Source organism: Parasteatoda tepidariorum, chromosome 8, assembly GCF_982258835.1.
Source record: "Parasteatoda tepidariorum strain Cologne lab strain chromosome 8, Ptep-v5.0, whole genome shotgun sequence".
In the NCBI taxonomy this organism is placed as follows: Eukaryota; Metazoa; Arthropoda; class Arachnida; order Araneae; family Theridiidae; genus Parasteatoda; species Parasteatoda tepidariorum.
This window is the reverse complement of record NC_141762.1, coordinates 19,420,796-19,444,022: the sequence shown is the minus strand read 5'-3', so window position 1 is coordinate 19,444,022 and position 23,227 is coordinate 19,420,796. Positions and strand designations below refer to the sequence as shown.

The following is a 23,227-nucleotide window of genomic DNA, read 5'->3' as shown; positions in this document are numbered from 1 at the left end:
AAATTCATAACACTTACCTTCTTTATAAATCCGCAGAGTTCTAAATGAAATGTTCTTCGTTTGAAAGTTTTATTTTCAAATAATATGTACATGGATTATCCCTTTATTACTTTTAGATAACGTATCACACATCAAATTTTTATAATTGTAAGATTTCGATATGAATTTGAATATGTAGATTAAAAACAGAACAGCTGAATTCTAGATGAAATTATCTATTCTTTCAAAACTAAAAAATACTTACCAAGAAAACGATAAAAAATTTATTAATCATCAGCACAAATGACACTATTTCAAGTAATTTGGTTGATTCTTTATTGTTGTTTTCCGAATTATATAGATATAGAAATATATTCTGTTCTATAACAAAAAAGAGTATTCTATAACTATTGCAGTTCTTGACGTTCTGAATTCACATTTATTTATTGGAATGACGAAAGCAATGTTGACTTCATTTTAATTTGTAATGAATTGAAGACAAAATAAATTATTTTACCGTAATATACACATCTGTAACAGCAAGTGATCATGAAATTGTAAGTTATGTTCTTGGTAATAGAAAGGTAAAAATTATGGAGAAATTGTTCTTCAAATGCTTGGCGTGTTCTGCTTCAATGTTTGGCATGTTCTGGTTACTTTTTTCAAGTTCTTCAGCTTTTCCTTAGGGAAATTTTGATTTTTATTTGCTGCTAAGAAAATGGCGTCCGTCATGGCCAATGATTTTTATGGAACTAAATAAAAACGTGATAAATTAATGTCTGATATTTACAGGCTCCCGCTAGAGGGCGTACTGGAGCGTTGCGATCGCGTATTTCCATTTTATAAAATAATTTAATTCATAGTAAATTTTCATTTTGATTTGAAGAAAAATCAATTGTTAAAAAATAAATTATAAGAAATTGTTAAGATTTGCCTTTGACTAAAACTTTTGACGTTTGGCTAATTTTCTGGCTAATAGTTTGAAGTCCATAGCGCAGACTCTGAAAATGTAATGCAATAATTTTTTTTTCGTTACAGTTGCAGTTTCTTAGGTCATCCGCAATCACTTCCACATAATTTTTAGAAAAAATTGCCACATCCTTGCCGCAATTACTGCGGGTTTTCACCAATACGCAAAGCATAAATAAAACTAAAGACGTTTATGTATTAATGATGCATATCATACAAAAATAATAAGAGTTTACCCTCACTTAAAATTTTACACAGCCATTTTTAATTATGTTTTTAAAATATTTTTCATTTAGTTTGTTGAAAATTTTTCTTATTTAATTTAAAGTAAATAAAAATTTCCTCAAACTAAATATCATTTTCAAGATATATATTCCCTTACAATATGAGAGAAAAATAACACTCTTCCTAAAAACATGCATTAATTTAATCCCAAATAAAGATCAAAGTATCATTTTCGGTGAAAATGAATATAAAATAAATTGAGTTGACATCTTTACTGGAATATCTCTCTTCGTAGAAAACGAAAAAATTTATAAAATAGGAAAGTGAATTCTCTGTAAGGCTTCAAAATGCTTTTATCCGCCTATGAATAAAAATGTTTATCTCTGTAAATATCACGTGAAATTATGAATTCTATTAATTTTTATTCAACCGCCTAATAAATCTGCATTGAATAAGATATTTTAAGTTTCTTTTAAACAATGATTCATACTGTTCGCTGATATGAGAAGTCAAGGCTAAATAGTTTCTCATAAATCCTCTTGGCTTTCAAAATATACGTTACTTGTTGATTATTTCGTTCATTCCATGTAATGATTGATTAAAATAAAATTCCGAGCAGAAAACAAAACAAGAAATTTATTGCATATTTAATTTAAATGAAAGTGAATGATGTTTTTCTCTTGATTAACGGTGAACGATTGAATCATTTCACATTCGCAGTTCATGCGCTCTACTACAAGAGTGGCATTATAAATAAAGCAAATATTGCATCTATCTCCGGGTTGCAAATAGAGCATCTATTTTGTAACTAAAAAATTTTTTTACTTGTAAAATAGATACTTCTGTGTAATAATCTTACAACTATTTATTATAAAATCGATTTTTTTTAAATATTGCATTAACATTATTATTATTTTTTTTTTTTACCTTTCTACTGAAGTAAAATACTTTATAAATAAACTATGATTTTCAAACAAATTTAATCGTACATTTTAAGACTATTAAAATTTAAAAAAAAAAGCCTTTGCATTTAAGAAAAAAATAAATTTTTTTTAACCTGAATAAAATAAATGAATGAAATAATTCATACTGAATGCCCTGAATAAATACACTAAAATAAATAAATTTTTTAACCGTAGTATAATTTTCTCACATATTTTCACACACAAAAGAAAAAAAATACGAGCTTAGGTTTTTATAAATATATATGAAGTATGGCTGTTAAATTACGGGAACTACGAATAATTAATACTAAGGAATTAGGCATCCGCCGAACATTAATAATCGAGATTCGAACGCTATGGAACATTTTCTACTATTTCTATGCCTACAATGTGTCCCTTAGGATGTAGATTAAAGCATTACTTGATTAAGAACTTTATTCGCTTCCAAAATATATAAGTAGGAAATAACAGTCGACCTGTTTCAAGCGCTCTAAAACAAGCGCCCATTTTTAAGAGCAAAATGAAAAAAAGCAGAAATGATTTTAAATATAAAACGTGAAGCTGCTAATGAAAATTTGAAAAATATAGGTGAGAAACAAAACTAGAAAATCCACAGTAGCCGAGAGCTAAAAAATAGAACAGCAAAAACCACAGTGGCCGAGAGGGGCAAATCAGGATAAAATGCATTTTCAGATGTGGTGAAGAACTAGCGTCGTTAATAAGGGAACCAGCATTCATATGAATTCAGGGAATCAAGATGAGCTGATGGGATTAGGGAAGGAGATAATTTTGCCCTCGACGAAAGTGAAATTAATTCAATCTTGTTTTATTCATATAAATGCTGACTCCCTTGTTAACGATATTAGCTCCTCACCGACTCTCCATAGCGCAGGGAAATACATTTTACCATGATTTGCCCCTCTCGGCCACCGTGGTTTTTCTTGTTCAATCTTTTAGCTTCTTTCTCCCTCGGCTACTGTGGTTTTTCTATTTTTGTTTCTCACCTTTATTTTTTTCATTTTTTGTGGCAACTTTATATTTTCTCATTCAAATCACTATTGTTTCTCCTCATTCACGTCCGGCAATTCCTAAAAATGGGTTTCGAGCGCTAAAAACACGTCGATTGTTGTTTCTTATATATGTATTTTTGAAGCAAATGAAATTTTGAATCAAATGATACCTTTCCACTTCAGTTTATTGGGATTTTTTTTTTGTATAATACATGAAAATATAATAAGTAAGGGAATAGTGAGTAAAAAATTGGAATGATATCTCTCAGTACTTCAACAGAGAAAAATAGAGGAGAGTAATTAAATTAAATATTTATAAAAAATTCCTCTTGCGGGATCTATATTAAAAAAATATTTATTATATCAAACATTTGAAGGAAGAACTTTCCCAACAGTAACCATACTATTTCCTATACCTTCCCCAAAACTATAAGTCAATGCCTCAAAGCTTGTTTCATTTTTATTTTTTATTTATTCTCTTAAATTTTTACCAGTTTAGACTTTTTCAACAACAATCACCAGAATTTTCCCATTCCCCTCATCAATTTATTTCTAGTCTCCAAAAAGAGGGTTTACTCCTTAACCCCTATACCCTCATTTCGAATAAACATAATTTTCCTTAAAAAAAACTTTCCTAAAATCGCGGTTTTTAATCACTTTTTTTTAAAAGTTTTATGCAAATAAAGATTCGAATGTTATTTTTTTTCTCAAATTTATGCTTGCCTTAAATAACAAAAATAGTTTCTCTCCCGATTGTCCCACCCCCTAAAACAAAACTTTTTAAGGGCATTTTTCGTTTAATTGGGACAAAACAGCAACGAGTCTTTGTTAAAACGTTGTGTATGGACAACAGTATAAACTAGCCTCCCTTCCAAATTGCCCCACCCTCCTAAACCCAAACTTTTTAATGGAATTTTTCTGTCCCACCCAACTAAACGAAAAATGCCCTTAAAAAGTTTCGATTTAGGGGGGTGGGACTACAGTATAAACTAGCCTCCCTCCCAATTGTCCCACTCCCCTAAATCGAAACTTTTTAAGGGCATTTTTCGTTTAGTTGGGACAAAACAGCAACGAGTCTTTGTTAAAAAGTTATGTGTGAACTACAGTATAAACTAGCCTCCCTCCCAATTGTCCCACTACCCTAAATCGAAACTTTTAAGGGCATTTTTCGTTCAGTTGGGACAAAACAGCAACGAGTCTTTGTTAAAAAGTTGTGTATGGACTACAGTATAAACTAGTCTTCCTCCCAATTGTCCCACTACCCTAAATCGAAACTTTTTAAGGGCATTTTTCGTTCAGTTGGGACAAAACAGCAACGAGTCTTTGTTAAAAAGTTATGTATGGACTACAGTTTAAACTAGCCGCCCTCCCAATTGTCCCACTACCCTAAATCGAAACTTTTAAGGGCATTTTTCGTTCAGTTGGGACAAAACAGCAACGAGTCTTTGTTAAAAAGTTATGTATTTACTACAGTATAAACTAGCCTCTGCTGTAATGTATTCAAGGCATGCAAGCTTAAATCATTGCACTGATAAATACATAAAGATTAAAAAAACATGTCTGAAAATTTCCTTTAGTTCTTACATATTTCTTGAATATGGAATAAATGATAGATAGGATTGTTATTTAGAAAAGCAACTATCATTCCTGCTCTTCCATTCATTGGATGTAAAATCAATGTCCAAATGAATTGTGTAATGTTAAGTATTTGCTGGTTCCAAGTGTTCCAACATTTGATTTCTAAAATAATATGATGAAAATTTCTGATAGTCCAACATGGACAAACAATCAAAACAAATTGCTATTATTGTGTTAGACCATCATAAATCTGTCCGAATTTCTATACTGGGATGATGGTAGCTCATGATGGTTCAAACATTTGATTTCTAAGAAACTATGATGGAAATTTCTGTTGGTTCCAACATGAACAAACCATCAAAACAAGTTGCTAATCTTATGTTGGACCATCATAATTCTGTCCGAATCCCTACCTTGGGGTGATGGTTACTTATGTTGGTTACCATCAAAGATTTTGTTGATCCATCAATGGAAAGCCATCAAAAATTTTGACTTGGGATACCTTGTATCAGAAAGGTTCTTGGTTCGAAGCCCAGACAAGGAATGGGCGTTCTTTCATTCTCTGTATCTGTCCTTACTGTGGGAGCATCGTTGATCCTCCTGATGTGGTGCCCCTGAAAGAGTGGCCAGCAAATCTTCCCTAATACACCTGAATTGACGAAATGTCAACCCAGGTGGGCATTGGAGAAAACAAATTTAGGCCTACCGGACTGAGAGTGGTTAAGGAACTAGCCTTGCATCAGAAAGGTTCTGAGTTCAAATCTCGGGCAAGGCAAAAATGTTCTTTTCTTTCATTCTCTGTACTATCTGTCTTTATTGTGGGAGCAATGTTGGCCCACCTTATTTGGTACCTCTGAAAGACAAATCTGCCTCGTAAATGCCTGAATTAACGAAATGCTAACACAGGTAGGCGTTGAAAATAAAAATAAAATTAATATTAAGTATACCCCGTCCTGCCTCCCTCTCGAATTTTCGTTATGTTTTTTTTTAATTATTATTCTTGTACAAAAAAACGTGAATGGTACAGAAAAAAAATAAGAAAGACAAATGGTAATAATAAAAGATTTTAATTTTATAGCTACTATAAAAATAAAATAAAAATTTAAGTTCAGTTCTGTTATTTGGTTAGATACCTAGAGTAATGAAACTTTATTTTTAAAAAAAAATCAAACTAATTTAATAACATCATTTTTATTGAACTGACAAATAATCGATTTTCATTCTAAGAAATAAACCTGATTGTGTAATTCCCATTAAAAAAAAAAAAAACTTGGGATATAATTATTGGAAAAAGATCAACCTTGTACTATATTTAAAAAAAAAAATTTAAATTTTTTTACTCTGTTTGATTATTATTTTTACTTCGTATAAACTTTTCATCAGCGTCGAAATAATAAGAGTCATAATCTAAATTTTGATCGCTTAAAAAGTTTAAAAAAAAATACTTTGCTACTACTGTACTTTATAACATTATACTATATTTAACTATACTATATTTAAAGCATTTCTTTTATCTTAATTTCCATTTCGAACATTTCTTTCATTGTTTAAAATCAAGAATATCAAAATATTTACAACAATACTTTGGAAAATTGAATCAAGAAGTATATCGTCAGACATTGTTGAATGGTTCTTAATTAAGCGTATTTAACGAAAAAACCATTGTTATCAACAGCAACAATAGATAAAATAAATTTTAACAAATCATTCTTATTGAAGCCATTTTGAATGAATAGCGTCTTTTTTGACAAATTCTTAAAACTTTGGTAAAATGAGTGAATTATATCGCTTTGCTCTGCTGAATTATTGGCAAAAGGAGCTTAGAGAACATCCGAGACCTTTTCGTAAGTGCTTATATATTTTTTTGTTATTTTAAACTTATTTTAAAAACTTAGCTAAAACATGATTAGGAAGAACCTAAAACTTGATGAAAATGACAAGTCTTTCATAAATAAGTTCAGACAATTACTTTTTTCTTGTGAGAAAGGCCTTATCTAAATTTGAACTATAATTTTTGCTATTATTTGTAAAAATTTCCAATCCTTATTAATTAAAGAATAAAAATTATTTGTTAATGTCAGTTTTAACACAAAATTAAAATACTGAAATGAAGATATAGAACGAAATTTATGAGCAAAATGTATAGTTTCTACTTTTCTGGGTAAAATCCGAGAGTACGTAGAATCCAAGCTTACGGTAAAGCGTACGTTGCACCTTGGCGCTATTTTGAAAAATGTCGCCAATGCCGAAATGACGCGTAGGCGCTTGTCACCAAATTCCAAAGTACAAATGCAAATTGGCTAGAAAATAATAAAGGCCTGGTTTCTTAGTCTTCTTCATTCTTCTTAGTCTTCTTAGTCTTCTTCGTCTTCTTCATTTAGCTAACCTATAATGTGTTTTTTCTTGGACAAAGTCATTATTTGTTCTCTAAAGCACTGGTCAGCAATAACAAAATCAATACAAATTCGAAATAAATATTTGTTTACTTTATTAACGCGTGCGCAATGTGAGATCATGTCTGCGTTAGACCGACTGCTCACGCTGAGCTTACAAAACAGTATTTTGTTGGCGTCAGCGGTACGTCAACTTCCGCTGACGCCCAGAGAAGGCGCTTGTCTTAAGAATCCAGGCCTTTACCCACCGAATCTACTACAGACTGTAAACTTTTTAACCCTCTAAATAAAACATCGCCAATGTCACCAAGTTCCTCGTATGACGTATACTAGGATTAAGCCCTTTTATGTAGAGCCCCTGAATTAGACTGGCCGACTTATCATCCATTTTTGGAGCAAAGAGCTAACATAAGCACATAACATAATTAATACTAACATAACGTTAACTTGCGAACTTGTTTGCTCCAATATTGCTTGATAGGTCAGCTCCGATAGTATAGGAGCCTTACTTTTATGTAAATAGTGGGAAAAATATACTTGAGAGTGCCCCTTAGCGAAATTGGCGACTTATGTTTGGCGCCATACTTGTTTGTCCGGAACGCCGTGGTAACCCACAAACAGGACATTTATATCTATTACTAATTAAACCTTCATTAATACACCAGACAATCTCTGTTTTTTTTTCATTGTTATTAAAATCGTACAGAAACTTAAGATTTATCATATAGACAGTATTCATTTTTAGTACCAGAAGCAAAAATAACCTTACCTTAACCTTACCTTTAGTACCAGAAGCAAAAATAACTTTAACCTTAAAAATTCATTTAAAAACAACGCTAAATTCTAAACTAATCAGAATCACGATTAAAATCTAAACCAATCAGAATCACGATTGGTTTTCAACATCGCCCAGCTTGGCGATCAATCACGATCATAACTTGGCGGGGGCACCCTCACCTATAATCTACCCTAAATAGTCAATGTAATGTTTTGGTAAATTATAATTAGTTGTGCCTGTTATTTTGGCAGTTTTTTTTTAATGTTTTTGCAGAAAACAGATAAAATAAGTTAAAAGTGAGACTTTCTAATTATACGAAATCGATAGAAATAATAGGAAAATGGAAAACTTTGTGTATATTAAAAGCTCAAAGTTACAGTACACAATCGAAGGGAAACCCTTTCCTTCACTTCATCCACAATTTCGATTAAAATTCTTTTGTGCTTTAAAAAGAATGAAGTATTTGCGTAAAATTAAAGCATATTTCCTTCTCAATAGAAAATAATTTAATAAATGGGAACTATTCAATAATGGTATTAATAAAGACTTTAATCTGCGCAACTGAAAAACTCCCTTTACCAATATTCTGGAGCACTATCAATGACTATGGTTGCGAGTTATAACTCTTTCAACTACGGATATGTCGTAAAAATTAAAGACAAGTTTTGACAGGAGTTGGGGAGAAAAATATTAAAAGTTCTCCTCCACCCCAAAAAAATGAACTTCTTTTTGTTTCCATAGCAGCCAACAACCCCCAAGTCTGAGGCGGGAGGAGTTCTTTAAATAGAACATAACAAAATATTTTAGAAACCATGTTTTTTCCCTTCTGGAAAAATGTCATTTCAATTTTTTAAAAGAAAGAAGTAGAAATGCATTTTATCAGTTATATGCTCTTTTTTTTTATCTTTAAGGAGCATTTAAAATTTTATTTAATAATAGTTTATAATAATTAATTTTATTTAATAATAATCGACGAAAATTTAAATTGTAGAGTTTACTATGTTTTAGGTCATTATAAAGCATGTAATTTTACATGGCAAAATACTAAATTTGAGCGAAATCAGTTGTATAGTTCCTGTAATATCGAATTTTGAAAAATCTTATGCTTCAAAGTCAATTTCTCAGGCGTTTTTCGACTGATTTCACAGAAGTTTTATATTTTATCATGTAAAACAGTATTTTATCATGCAAACGTTATTCAAGGGAGTCCGCTTTTTTTTCTTCTTTTCTTTTCTTTTTTTTTGGTGCACTGTACACGACCCTTAAAAAAATTTTTATACACCATTTGCTTACAGCCGTTTTTCCTAGATACTGTTTGCTATAAACATCGAACATAATGATAAATAAACATTTGCATTTTGCTCATTTTTTTCAGGGAAAAACTTAGTACTACGATAGAGTTTTTTTTCCGGGCCCATCCTTCTTAGCACCATATTTCATTCCTTCAAATGTGCTCAGGTGACTGCTTAATCAATTAAGCACTCCCTAATCTCTTATCTTTATCTACCTTAACCTTATGGTGGTGATGCAATCACTACTGCATTTTTGAAGTTGTCTACTTTTTATTTGGACAACTCTTACATTTTTTAACAAAAACATGTTAAGTTGAAATAGAATTTTCTTTTGCCATTTTAGCTAGTGAAGAGGGCGAGGATAGATACACCAGTTCCAGTTCTTCTGGAACTGATAATGGGTATGTAGATGTTTATGTTTTACATATTTTAAATGAATTCTTGTGAAATAAATATTTTCACGTTTTATGGTCAATTTATTTGACATCCAAAACATTAAATTGTAACCCCAAAAAACAAATAAGAAAGCATTATATATTCCAATGATCCCGTACGTTGTTGTCTTATGCCACTTCCGATACTGACAAGCCTGTTTTAAAGCAGAGGGGTACACTTATTGTTTTTCAGTGTCGCCATCTATGGCCAAGAATTTGACTTTTGCGTCACACATACGTCCCAACTCATTTTACGGAGGACGCATTCACACACCATATATCCATTCGTTGGTCGTAATTTTGACCTAAACCGGAGCACGATAAATCTCCGTAACCCCAGAGGTTCTGATCTGTTATGGGATCTTGAAGGACTTTGTAACCCCGTCAGATTTAACCTGCACCACTCACCATTCTGTACACGGGGAGTTTTCGGTCCAAGGGGTTTGTACCCACGACCTTTTGGACATGGGTCCAATGCCTTACTAGGGTATCCCGACCCTAGGATCTCGGATAAATTGATGTTTCATAAAGTAATAATGCGATGGTGAATCTTGTTTTAAACAATTTTGTAGTTAAAAATACAGTTCATACAGATAATACTTTTGATAAATTTTAATACTCAACTTTTTTCACTCCATAACAATCAGGAACTTTCTTTCTCTATTGCATAAGATATTAAAAGGGATCTTAAGTACCTTCACATGGCTGATTTCAAATCTGATAACGGTTTCTCTCTACATGCAACAGTTTTTATGCAATTTCGATTTTTTTTAAATTCACACGCTTCTCTGCTGCGTAGGGAGTGGTGGGAGGAAGGCGATAAGACATTTCAGTTTATGATGCTACACGTTAAGGTTATATGATAATATGGTTTTTAAGTGTTATTTTCAAAACAGAAAACATGTGCATGTGAAAGCATGCTAACCTATAAGTTCCTTATAAACTTGCACAGTACATTGCGACGAAAAAATAAATTAAACTAAAAATATCATTAAAAAAAAAAGACACTAGCCTTCCGAACAAAACTAATTTCAGACTGGAAAATCCTACGCCTGAATCAGATAAGGTCAAGTATTATATAACATTTGTCTCCCAATGTAATGCACCTTAACTTCGAAATTAAAATACTGTTAAATTAAAATAACTTACATAAAAAATTAAAAGGAAAGAAATCTCTATTTATATTCTAAAGTTTAAAATCTTTAAATGATAATGGATGAAATACACTTTACATTATTTCGACGAAAATAATGTTAAAGCGAAAAAAATATTAATTTATATCATGAACTTTAAAATCTTTAAATGATAAAGAACAAAATACACTTTACATTATTTCGGCGAAAATAATGAAAAAATCAAAAAAATCTTTATTTATGAAATCTTCTTCTAAAAATCTTCATTAAAAAATTTTTTATTATTATTACATTATTTTAAATAAAGTAATATATAAAACGTACGGAATATTAATTTATATATTATGCACTTAAAAACATTAAAAGGATAGTGGGTGCAATACGCTTTGCATTATTTCGACGAATATAATGTTAAAACGAAAGAAATATTAATTTGTATCATAAACTTCGTAACTTTCAAATGATTAAGGAGGAAATACACTTTACATTATTTTGAAGAAAATAATGCGGAACGAAAGAAACCTTTATTTATATCATAAACTTTAAATGATAAAGAACGAAATACTCTTTACATTATTTTCTAAAAAATAAAGCAAAAATGAAAAAAATCTTAGTTTATGTTGTCAAATGTAAAACCATCAAATAATTGTTAATGAAATATATACTTTATATTTTTTTGAAAATACGCTTAACGGAAAACTGATGAAAGCACTTGACATTTTTTTTGCATTTATAATTTTAGTGAGAGAGCAGACAATTTCGATGATGAAAGAGAATCAAGATCTATCAATTATCATCCATTTATGGAGGAATCTAATCCAACAGAAGATTCCAATATGCCTGATCTTGATAGTAGTACTAGGTAATTTTAATTTTCCTCTTCTTTTTAGTATTCAGTTTATAATATTTAGTTAAACAAAAAAAGACCTAGGCACAAAACAAGCTACATCATGGACAGTGGCATCGTGCTGATTAAAAATTAATAAGCATCATCTCAAGACTAAAATAAAACAAGTTCAAAATGAGAAAAAGAATACCAAGGTGGAGCACCACCTATAAAAACAAACCATTTCGAGAAATCTTCCACCAAGTAGACAGTGGTGATTTCTATCTAAACTAGCTTTTGACTGGCCACTGTCTACTTAAGTCTCACCGTAATTGATTGTTGATAAAGCACGAATTATGAGCTGACTGCAATTAAAATGAAGACAGGACGAACGCACGTGGTGTTTGTCTGCTCAGAATGTGATTACGTAAGCGACCATAACTTTAAGAACAAGGTATAAATCAGTGACTTTAAGGTGACCAGACATCATCAAATCCTGAAGACAATTCTCAAATTCCAATATTTGTTCTCAAAACCTTTCGAATACTTGGAGCACAGAAAATTTTTTTAAATCATAATATAGGTCCTCTATGTTCGAAAACATCGCATCGTTTTTTATATACATTGAAATAGCAAAAAAAGTATAAATGAGCATGTTTTTTAAACAAGGTAATTTTGCCTTACAAGATAATTTTGTCTTGAAATTAAAAAGATAGAAATCTGTCTTCTAAATTTAAGTTTTAAAACTTTCAAATGAATGCTGGAAAAGGAGCATTTAACAGTATTTTGAATATGAATTACAACAAAAGCCTGATGAAAAAAAACATTTTAGTTGACATTTTTATCCTATAATTTTAGTGATGAATCGTCTGGCTCTGATGAGGAAATTAGAACAGGAAATATTACTCATGAGTTGTTCGTGAATGAGCAGAATCAAACTGATGGTTCTGATGATTGTGAACCTGCTATGATTAGGTAAGTTTTAATATTTTTGACTATTATGCTTATCATAAATTTAATTAAAGAAGTTAATTAAATAAGTATTTTATTTACTTTTCTACATGTTTCATTTATCAGCTTTCTTTTTTTATGATTTGTGTAATTAATATGAATCAAAGTAGTATAAATTTAAAATAATTTTAACGGGTCAAAAACGCACATTAATGATTTCAATTGGCTAATTTCTTATGGAAAAGATAGAATTCTTTTAATAAAAATCACTATTCACTTTTAATAACTATTTAATCAATAAATTATAAATTGCAATTAAAAAGACAGAAATCTGTCTTCCGAATTTAAGTTTCGAAACTTTTAAATGAATGCGGACAAAAAAGCATTTAACAATATTTTAAAAATGAATTACAACAAAAGCCTGATGAAAAAGAACATTTCAGTTGAAGTTTTTTTCCTATAATTTTAGTGATGAATCGTCTGACTCAGATGATAAAATTGAAGCAGGAAATATTACTCATGAGTAGGACTGGGCTATAAATCGATATATCGCGACATATCGATTTAACGCCTATATCGGCAAACCGATACAGCGACTTTCATTCCAAGCGATGCATCAGAAATCCGATTTAAGCCGGCGAGTGAAGAAGACGATATAACGATATAGCGATATAGCGATACACGCAAGGACTTTCTCTTACGTTCCGATGCCAACTCGCGCTGTGGAAGACGATATTGTTTCGTTATGTTGAGACGGCCTTGACTGATGAGCGGTAGAATCAGAATCACTTTTGAGACCTTATATCGTTATATCACATGTTCGTTTTCGCAACTTCGCGATTTGAAATCGTTTCTTGTAGATTATTTTCAATGGGATTAACTTCGTGATCGCCGTCGTAACCTTGTTCTGAACGCAATCTATTATTGAAAAGAATTTATAAAGAAAAGTTTCTTCATTAATTAGGTAAGTTTTTCATTTATTTTCTGACAAAACTTTTTTTATATTTTTAAATGTGAAAATTATCGGAAATCTAATTTAAGGCACCCATAAGGAATTAAATTACAAAGTAAATAAATTTGTTAGGTTATTTTTTTACTTTCTTTTAATTTATTAAAAACCTTTCGGATAAAACTTCTAATAATTTAATGGGCTTCTATTACTGATTTTAAATTTATAAATCTTGAGTTGTTTTTATTTTTAGAAATAAAGTTAAAACAAAACTTATTTTTTGGACATAAGTCAATAAACTTTATTTGTTCAAAAAAATTTGAAAAGTTTGCGAATTTTATTATTTTTTTTTTTTCATCAATTACTACTTTGTTTTATTAGAGAGTAAAATCATTATTTTTTTTAATTTTCGTTTTATATTATTAGTTAATTAGCTAAATATATTACCGAATATCACAATTCTTTTGTTTTTATTTTTAAGAATTTAATTAAGAAACTTTGCCTTACTTTGTTTTTCGTTCATAATTCGGTCATTATTTAATTTAATTTAATTATTTATATGAAATAATAATAAAAATAGTGTTTAAGAAGCATTTTTTTTTCTAAAATTTATTTAGCTCTTTGTTTTAAGCATACAAATAATTTTTTAACGAACTTATTTTTTAAATTTTGTTCCTATGCTGTTAGGTAAATATATTGATAAGTTTCACTTTTATTTATTTTTTTATTTTTAAACTAAGAAATCTTTTGTTATTTGCGTGATCATTTTTAGAAAATATAACAAAACTTGTGTTTACTTCTTCATTAAGAATTTGAACATTACGATCGAACTTAATAATTCTGTAATTATTTACGCATAATAGTACAAGCAAATATTGATTTGTTAAAAAAAGTTTCTTTTTTAAAAAAAAAAAAATTTTTTTTAACACTTTGTTTTAAGTGTATAATGAATTTCTTAACAAGCTTTTTTTTTAATTTTTTAAATTTTCTTTCAATAATTTCAGCTAGATATCTTTATAAAATTCCCTTTTTATTTTTAAACTGAGAAATCTTTCAGAGAACGAAAATTTTAAGAAATTATTACAAATCTTATGTTTACTTTTCAGTTTAAAATTCGAACATTTTTAATTTTAAACTTCGGCTTTTAGTCAATCCAACTTTTATTTTAATTAAAATATATTTTGAAATTTTAAAATCAGCTTTTGTTTAATAACAATATTTTTTTTCATTAAGGGTGTTTTAGGGGTTAACTTAAATTAAGACTGCTTATACCTTATAAACGATAAAGAAGTGCAAATATTTCATTCTGTATCTACACACATTTTTTCAATAAATATTTTAAGTAAGATTTGTACATCTTAGTCAATTTATTTGATATCTTTCTTTAGCAAAACATATATATTTTCAAATTTATAAATTGATTTAAATCAATATGCGTATGAAGTCTTGATAGAAATCTGACTTTCTGTGCCTTAAAGTAAATGAAATTCAAAAATACTATATCGCGATACATCGCTATATCGCGATGCAAAACAGACGATATATCACGATATATAATTTCTAATATCGCCCAGTCCTACTCATGAGGTATTCCTAAATGAGCAGAATCAAATAGATGGTTCTGATGATTGTGAACCTGCTATGATTAGGTAGGTTTTAGTATTTTTGGCTATTATCCTTATCATAAAATTTAATTAAACAAGTTTACAAGTATTTAATTTAATTTTCTACGTGTTTCATTTATCTGCTTTCTTTCTTTATAATTTGTGTAATTAATATGAAGTCTAAGAATCAACAATTTAAAATTGTTTTTACTAGCCTGAAAGGTTCGTTAATGATTTCCATTGGCTCATTTCTTATGAAAAAGACTGAATTCTTTTGAAATTTCTTAATATCTAGTATAGTATAAATACAGTTTATATAACTATTAAAAAAAACATTTTTCACTAAATTCAAACTTCTAAATTGGGTAGATAAAAATCATTTTCAACAAAAAAATTTCTGAGATGTCTTAAACTTACTTTTAACTATATCAACGTTTAACGTATTTCCTTAGCTTGTTTTACAATAAAATTCTTCAATTATAGTTCTTTGGTTTTACAGACCAAAAATGTATATGAATGATTTCAATTGGCTTAATTCTTATGAGAAAAGGAGAATTCTTAATTAAATTTATTGCTATCTATTATAGTTTACAGCTTATATTACTGATTAAAAGAAACTACCATTTTTCAATTAAATAAAGTTCCTAAATTTTATAGATAAGAATGGTATGCAACAAAAAGTAAGTTTTTATGATTTCTTAAAAAAAACTTACTTATAAGTATATAGAAATGAGCATATCGATGTTTAACGTATTTCTGTAGCTTTTTATACAACAAAATGTCTCAGTTTCACGGACCAAAAACATACATGGATGATTTCTTGGCTTAAAATAAAATTCTCAAAACATTTATTATTATCTATTATAGTTTAAATACAACTTATAATACCGTTTCAATAAGTTACCATTTTCCGTTTGTTCAAATTTCTAAATTGGATAGATTAAAATGGTATTCAACAATAAATAAGTTTTTGTGATGGCTTAAGAAAACTTACCTTTGACTATAGAGATGTGAGCATATTAATATTAAACGTATTTTAGTAGCTTCTTCTACAAAAAAAAAATCTTTTTACATAGTGAATAAGCATTCTTTTGAATTTAGCCTATAAAATACTTGAATGAATATTGCAAAACCAGCTTTATTATTTTTTCAAATATGAGTTACAACAAGAACCTGATAAAAAAATAAACACTTTTTCTTCTCCAATTTTCTTATTTTTCTTCGTTAATTTTAGTGATAGAGTGTCTGATTTGGAGGAGGAAATTGAATCAGAGAATGAAACTAATCAGGCAGTTGTGGATAGTCAGAATCAATCAGATGGTTCCAGTGATTCTGATCCTACTGTGATCAGGTTATTATAAATAATTTTCATCTTATTAATTTCTAAATATTTATTTTAATAAGGGTAAAACTATTTTATATAAGACTTTTTGTATTTCGATTTTTGTTATTTTGATTTTACCTTCGGTTTGTCTAAACGATATATAAATACGCACAAATCAACACGACAGTTTGAATTTAAGGAAGTTCTAACGAGCAAATATGTATGAAAGATTGATGATTTCAATTGAGTTGAAATCTTCAATCATTCGATTGGCTTTATTTTAATGAAACCATATGAAAGATTTCAATTGGCTTTATTCCAATTGAGAATATAGAATGATTGCCTTTATTTTACGTAAAAAAAAACTCTTATTAAATTATGTTCTACACACATATTATAGTTTTGAATTAAGTAAAAAAAAAACGGTAATATTTTAAAACTATAAAATATTAAAAAAATTATAAAAACTAAAATAAAGCATTAAATAGATATAAAAAAAAGAGTATGCAATGAAAACAAATTTTTTTTTGTATGATTCAAAAAACTATTTTTAAAAAAAGGATAGAAACCTTACTTTAGAGTTTAAACTATGAAACCTTTTAATGAAGGAAGCAAAATACACTATACAGTTTTTTAAATATAAGTTATAACAAGTGCCTGATTACTGTTTAGTAATAGACAGTCTGATTCGGATGATGAAATTGAAGCAGAGAATATGTAAAACACTTGTTGATGATCAGAATCAAATAAATTATTCTAATGATTCTGATCCTACACTCTTAGAAATTTTTTGGAAAAATGGATAAATAACAATTTATTTAATTGTTGTTTTACCATTTTCAGGCAAAACAGTGAAATAATCACAAATAAGGATGGTATTCAAATTCTTAACTATGAGAAAAACCATTTATTAGCTGCGTTCACCTAATAAGCTTAAGCAACTCGGATTTTATCGCACCAACTAGGCCCACCTAATGATGGCACTTAGTTCCCTGAATCTGGATACATATTGGATACTAATCAGTTTTTTCTTATGATGGACACAACGGGGATCAAGTCTCAGCATTGATGCCACAATATTTCCTTCATTCCCTTCAACACACGAAGAGTTTCCAGTGTCCTGTACTCCCCAATTTTCCAATTTTATGACTCTAAACGATTACAATACGATATTTTTATACACCAATAGAATAGAATAGAATAAAGCTGATTAGCACAAAAAAGTCTAACATTTCCTATCTCGTATGATAGGTGAAATAACCAAATAAACTAATTAAATTACATTCCACGGTTCATTTGATAAACACAACTGAACCACAACCTTACTCCAATGCCCATTATCTAACGAAAAGCCTACCTCCAACGTCCAGTTAAATTTCTTTTTTATGGTTTTGAAAACATGCTACTTGTAAATGGTTGAAAACCCGCATAGTTTTGTATTCATAGGTCTTTAATCATAATAGTTCTAAACGTTTCAAAGCCATAACGGTAAAAAATGTTTTTTATCGTAAACATTACGGTTAATGGGAAAAGACAGACTACTGTCGGTTATTTTGCCGTAATTTAAGAATGAAAATTCTAACAATGTAGTGTAATCAGGTTGTTATTAATAAATTCTCACTTATTCTGTTCAAAATATTTGTTTTATTATGATTATCAGTATAAAGTATAATTTTTTAATGTATTTCAATTGTTAGCATTTAACTATTTTTGATGAACGTTAGCTATTTGAGAATTCCTTGAATCAACAGAATATGCATTAATAGGAGTTTTACTGAGCAAGAAAGTATATAATAATTTTAATTTTTTTCCAATGAAAAGAAAACAGTTCTTATTAAATTTATTAATATTTTAACACACATTATGAGTAAGAAAAATAACTCTTTTTAACTGAATTCACAGTTTCAAATTAAATAAATAAAAATGGTAGGGTCACAAAGGAAACTTTTTACCATCCTTTAAGAAAACTATATTTAAGTTTGGAATTAGGACTTGAATTTTTTATTGTCTTTTTATTCGAAAAATAATGTTAAATAGCATAACAACATTTAAATAATTAATATTAATAAATTAAGTACTAATTCTTGTTACAAAGATGAAAAAATATTGAGTTTAACAACATTAACATAAACTTACATGAAGTATAAATCTACCATGATTACACATGAAACATGAAGCTAACATTATTAATAATTTGAGCCCGCAAAATGATGAAAAAAACTTTGACTTTAGTTACCGTACGTAAAGATATATTATTTTATATATTTTTAGCACTGAACCTAATGATGTGATTGATGAAATAAAACAGGATGAGGCAACTTTGGAAGAACCAAAAGAAATGATAGGCACCATTGATATTGGTGCTACTATAAAGAGGTAATTAAAACAATTTTTATCTTATTTAAATCTTTGTGTTTACTATAAGAGTATAATTTATAATTAATATTCTATTTAAACTATTGTCATCCAAATATAATAGCAATTTTTAATTATTATTTTTTAATTGTTATTTTTAAATTATTCAGTTTAAATAGCAGTTAAGCTTTTTTTATTGACATAATTTTCTTCGTGGTTTGATAATTCGTATCGCATCATGCATACAGTTTTTCACTCTGTAATGAGTTAAAATCCTACCTGCTTTTTTTAAAATTGTTTAATGAATTCACACTAATCAACACTGTCGAAACTTAACCCTTTGAAGCAGAATTTCTTTAGAATCTATTTCTCATTATTTTGTATTAATTTAGATCAAAATAAGTGAAAAATATTTCATCTAGCATTTTGATAATTTATGATTATGAAATACAGCCTGAAACACCGTTTTTTTTTTCCTTCTTTTTCTTTTTTTTTTCCGTTAGAGGTAAAATTTTCCAAACCCGGCTCACTTCCCGGACTCGAACTCTTGTTTTGTCGGTCATGAGATTGGCTATAATAAGGCTATAACACGTACGCAGTTGTAAAGAACTATGTGGCTTCATTAGGTTTGTTTTGTTGGCGCTATAAAATTCTGGTTGTTCAGGTGAAAGCTATAATAAACGGTTCTTCTCACAGTTAACAGTTTGAATACCTTTTATTTACGGTTATTTGACTGTTTTATTTGAATGTGGTTAAATAAAAATTAAATAAATTGCTATTTAACCATTTTTTCCGAGAAATTTCTAACAGTGTAGCTTAAATTTAACTGATTTACACTGAAAAGAACAAGACGAATTTAAAGAAAATACATTTTTTCATTAATATAAAACTCATTCTTATGTTGCATTAAATAAGTATACATATAATCATTAATATTGTATGTAATTAATGCACACAAGTATGATTTTAAACAAAAGTGTTTAGTTTCGGGTCTGGAGGTATGTGATGTGCATGTGTTTTGTGACAAGGGACGTGGGAAATGACAAGGGAAATGGAGGATATATGATTAACTGTGACAGTTTGTGACAAGTGAAAAAATCTGTGTCTTTGTGACAAGTGAAATTTCTAACAGTGTAGCTTAAATTTAACTGATTTACACTGAAAAGAACAAGACGAATTTAAAGAAAATACATTTTTTCCTTAATATAAAACTCATTCTTATGTTGCATAAATTAAGTATACATACAATCATTAATACTGTATGTAATTAATGCACACAAGTATGATTTTAAACAAAAGTGCTTAGTTTCGGGCCTGGAAGTATGTGATGTGCATGTGTTTTGTGACAAGGGACGTGGGAAATGACAAGGGAAATGGAGGATATATAATGAACTGTGACAGTTTGTGACAAGTGAAAAAATCTCAAAAATATTGAAACAATGTGTGATATCGTTTATGAAGAGTTTTGAAATAATTGAACACATTATTCTAGTAGGAAAATTATATTGCTCTAGAAAAAAATTAGATTTTTTTTTTTCAGAATTAAAAATATTTTTTTTCTAGTTTCATGGTCATAAATTGGGTGGATAAAAATAATATGCCAAATAAACATATTTTCAAGATGTGCAAGTGAAACAATTTGCTTAGTTAAAATTAATTTCTAAGATAGCACATGCACTTACTGTTTTTTTTCTCGTGCATATGAAAAAAAAATTCTTAAAATAGTTTCGCTGTTAAAAAATATTTATTCGTATTCGTTTATGTTTTGCGGAATTGTTTTGCCTTATAAACGCCTGTTGTTTGATTTCCTAACAAAGAAATTAAAGATTGTACATTAAGAAAATGGGTGGCTCTAACAAAATACTAGAATAAGAAGTTGAAAACAAGTTAAAACTTTAAAAGCTCGAAAATTTTTTGAAAAGTAGGAAACTTTAAAATTTATGTCAATCTCAATCAAATTCGGAAAAGCACTTTAATGCAGCATTGTATAAAAAGAAAACAGGTAAGGTTTAGCTAATTAATCTGATTTTTCCCTTTAATCTTAGAGTAAATAGCTGCCTTCATACCTATGTTATTGATTTAATTAATGCTTTTTTCCTTTAATTTTAGAAATGAAGATTGCCCTCATACCTATATTATTGATTTATTAATGATTTTTTCTTTTAATTTTAGAAATGATGGTTGTCCTCATACCTATGTTATTGATTTAAGAGAAAAGAGACTTTTGGCGGAGTCTTCCAAAGTGAAGAAGCGCTTGGCGCAAAAGAAGAAGGGTTTTCGCTCCTTCATGAGACAGCTTTTTACTAGCTGTTACAAGCGAGTGTAAACTATGAGATTGCCATTATCCTGAATTGAGTCACCACCAAGCCCATTGAGTCATTATGAACGTTATCTAGTCATTATGAACTTTTATGAGTCATTACGAACTTTGTTGAGTCGTTATGAACTTTCCTGAGTCATAATGAACTATGCTATTGCGTCATGAACTTTAATGAGTCATTATGGGCTACATGATTATGACATTTATCGAGTCATTATGAACTTTATTGAGTCATTATGAACTTTATTGAGTCATTATGAACTTTGTGGAGTCAAAATGAACTTTATTAAGTCATTATGAACTTCGCCATTATGAACGTTTCTGAGACACAAGGATATTTATTGAGTCATTATGAACTTTTGTGAGTCATTATGAACTTTTCTAAGTCATTATGAACTTTTCTAAGTCATTATGAACTTTTTTGCGTCATTATGAAATGCAAATGAAATGTTTCCTGTGTCATTAAGAACTTGGATTAGTAGTTATTTACGTTGCAACTTCAGTATGAAATTTATGAAGACATTATGAACTTTATTGAGTCATTATGAACTTTTATTAAGTAATTATGAACTTTGCTGAGTCATTGTGAACTTCGCTAATCTGAACTTTGTTGTGCTATTATATACCAAAATTTGATTTATATTATTATTTGTTCTTTAAATCAAATATTGTACTGTCGAAAAAAAAAATAAAAAGACAAAAAAAAAAAAAAAAGATGTTATGTCATATTTAAAATTATAACTAATACTAACGCCACTGTTGACAACATAACAGCTTAATACGCAGAAAAATCTTATAGCCTACATGAAAAACCAGATATTTTTCACTATCTATCTGAAAATGATCCACAATCTGAAAATGTGGCTTATTATTACATTTTCCTCAAACCTTTCAATTTTTGAATACCTAACGCTAAATTTTGTAAAGATTTTAGCTGTATTATTCAACTGTTGAAACACCTTAATTTGCTTTCGCTAGCGGTCCTTATATGTATTTTTAGATTCTTTACCAAAAGAGAAAATTAAAAAAACACAAACATTGCGGGTAAAAATTAATATTTATGCGAGAAAATAACCAAAAGCAGTGTCGAAATCTGACATATCACACTACAGGAAGGTGAATGTAATAAACAACTAGACATGTTTGATTAATTGGAGGCAACAAAGATGAATTCGAAGACAATTATTAGAAATGCCTTCAACTTTTAATCGGTTACTTTACGTAATTTTAGAATGATAATTCTAACAGGGTACAGTGCACAAAATTTTAAAAAAACGGAACATCCTAGATAACTTTTGATCTAATATTCTGACATTCACGTGCTAAGACTTAAGTTTATTGGTTGGAAAGTCTGACTTTCATATCTGACATTAATTTAAGATACGAAATCCGACACAAAATCGTGCTTTCCCTGACTAAAGATAACTTTATTTTCAACCGACTCGGATCCCGACCCCCAAAATATGAGGAAAGCAGCAATCTGGAAAATAGGGTGTCAATAGTTTGGTCAGAAGATGAGTCGAAAGTTTGAATCCCTTAATGCTAATTTTACTTTTCGTATATTTTGCCATGTCTCGAGAACTTTTATAGCAAATCGAAAAATGTTAACCCCATTTATAAAATAGGTCTATCCAAAGAAAATTCTAAAAAAAAAAGTAATAATTTTCAATAAATATTTACTATTTTTTATTATTCTATTTAATGATAGCCTGATAAATATAGAATTGAATGGATCTTAGGTATACAAATTTTACATGATTATGAAGAATGTAATCTTAAATGGCGAAAAACAAAATTTGAGAGCAATTGAAAAAGAATAGCTTTTGAATTACCAAATTTTAAAAAAGTCGTATAGTTAAAACTTGATTTCTCGAGTACTATACGATCATTTCTTTCAAGTTTTGTATTTTGTCACATAAATTACATTCTTTAAAATGACGTAAAAAGATTGCATACCTTGCAAGTCAAAAATTTTTAGACTGTTATTAAGTAAAATAATAAATGTTAACTAAAAGTTTTTTTTCGCGTGGAATTATTCGTTGAATAAACGAATTTTAAAATTCTGTGCAAAAAGTTTTCGATTTGCCATAAAATTTCTCGATATATAGCTAAATAAGCAGAAAGTAAAATTAACATTAAAGAGCTCCAAACTAATGGAATCAT

At 28.9% G+C, this 23,227-nt stretch overlaps 1 protein-coding gene and 1 long non-coding RNA gene across 2 annotated transcripts; both read left to right on the top strand.

The window, feature by feature from the left end:
- Positions 1 to 9,458: 9,458 nt before the first annotated feature.
- LOC147805772 (uncharacterized) lies at positions 9,459 to 13,166 on the top strand. Its single transcript, XR_015428653.1, has 4 exons — positions 9,459 to 9,569; positions 11,478 to 11,597; positions 12,420 to 12,536; positions 12,982 to 13,166. It is a non-coding gene; the product is annotated as an uncharacterized LOC147805772 (long non-coding RNA).
- A 1,878-nt stretch (positions 13,167 to 15,044) lies between these two features.
- LOC107442506 (uncharacterized) lies at positions 15,045 to 21,776 on the top strand. Its single transcript, XM_087149931.1, has 4 exons — positions 15,045 to 15,110; positions 16,300 to 16,416; positions 18,661 to 18,765; positions 20,917 to 21,776. The coding sequence occupies exons 1-4, from the start codon at positions 15,103 to 15,105 to the stop codon at positions 21,068 to 21,070; spliced, it is 384 nt and encodes a 127-aa protein (XP_087006057.1). The 5' UTR covers positions 15,045 to 15,102; the 3' UTR covers positions 21,071 to 21,776.
- Positions 21,777 to 23,227: the final 1,451 nt, after the last annotated feature.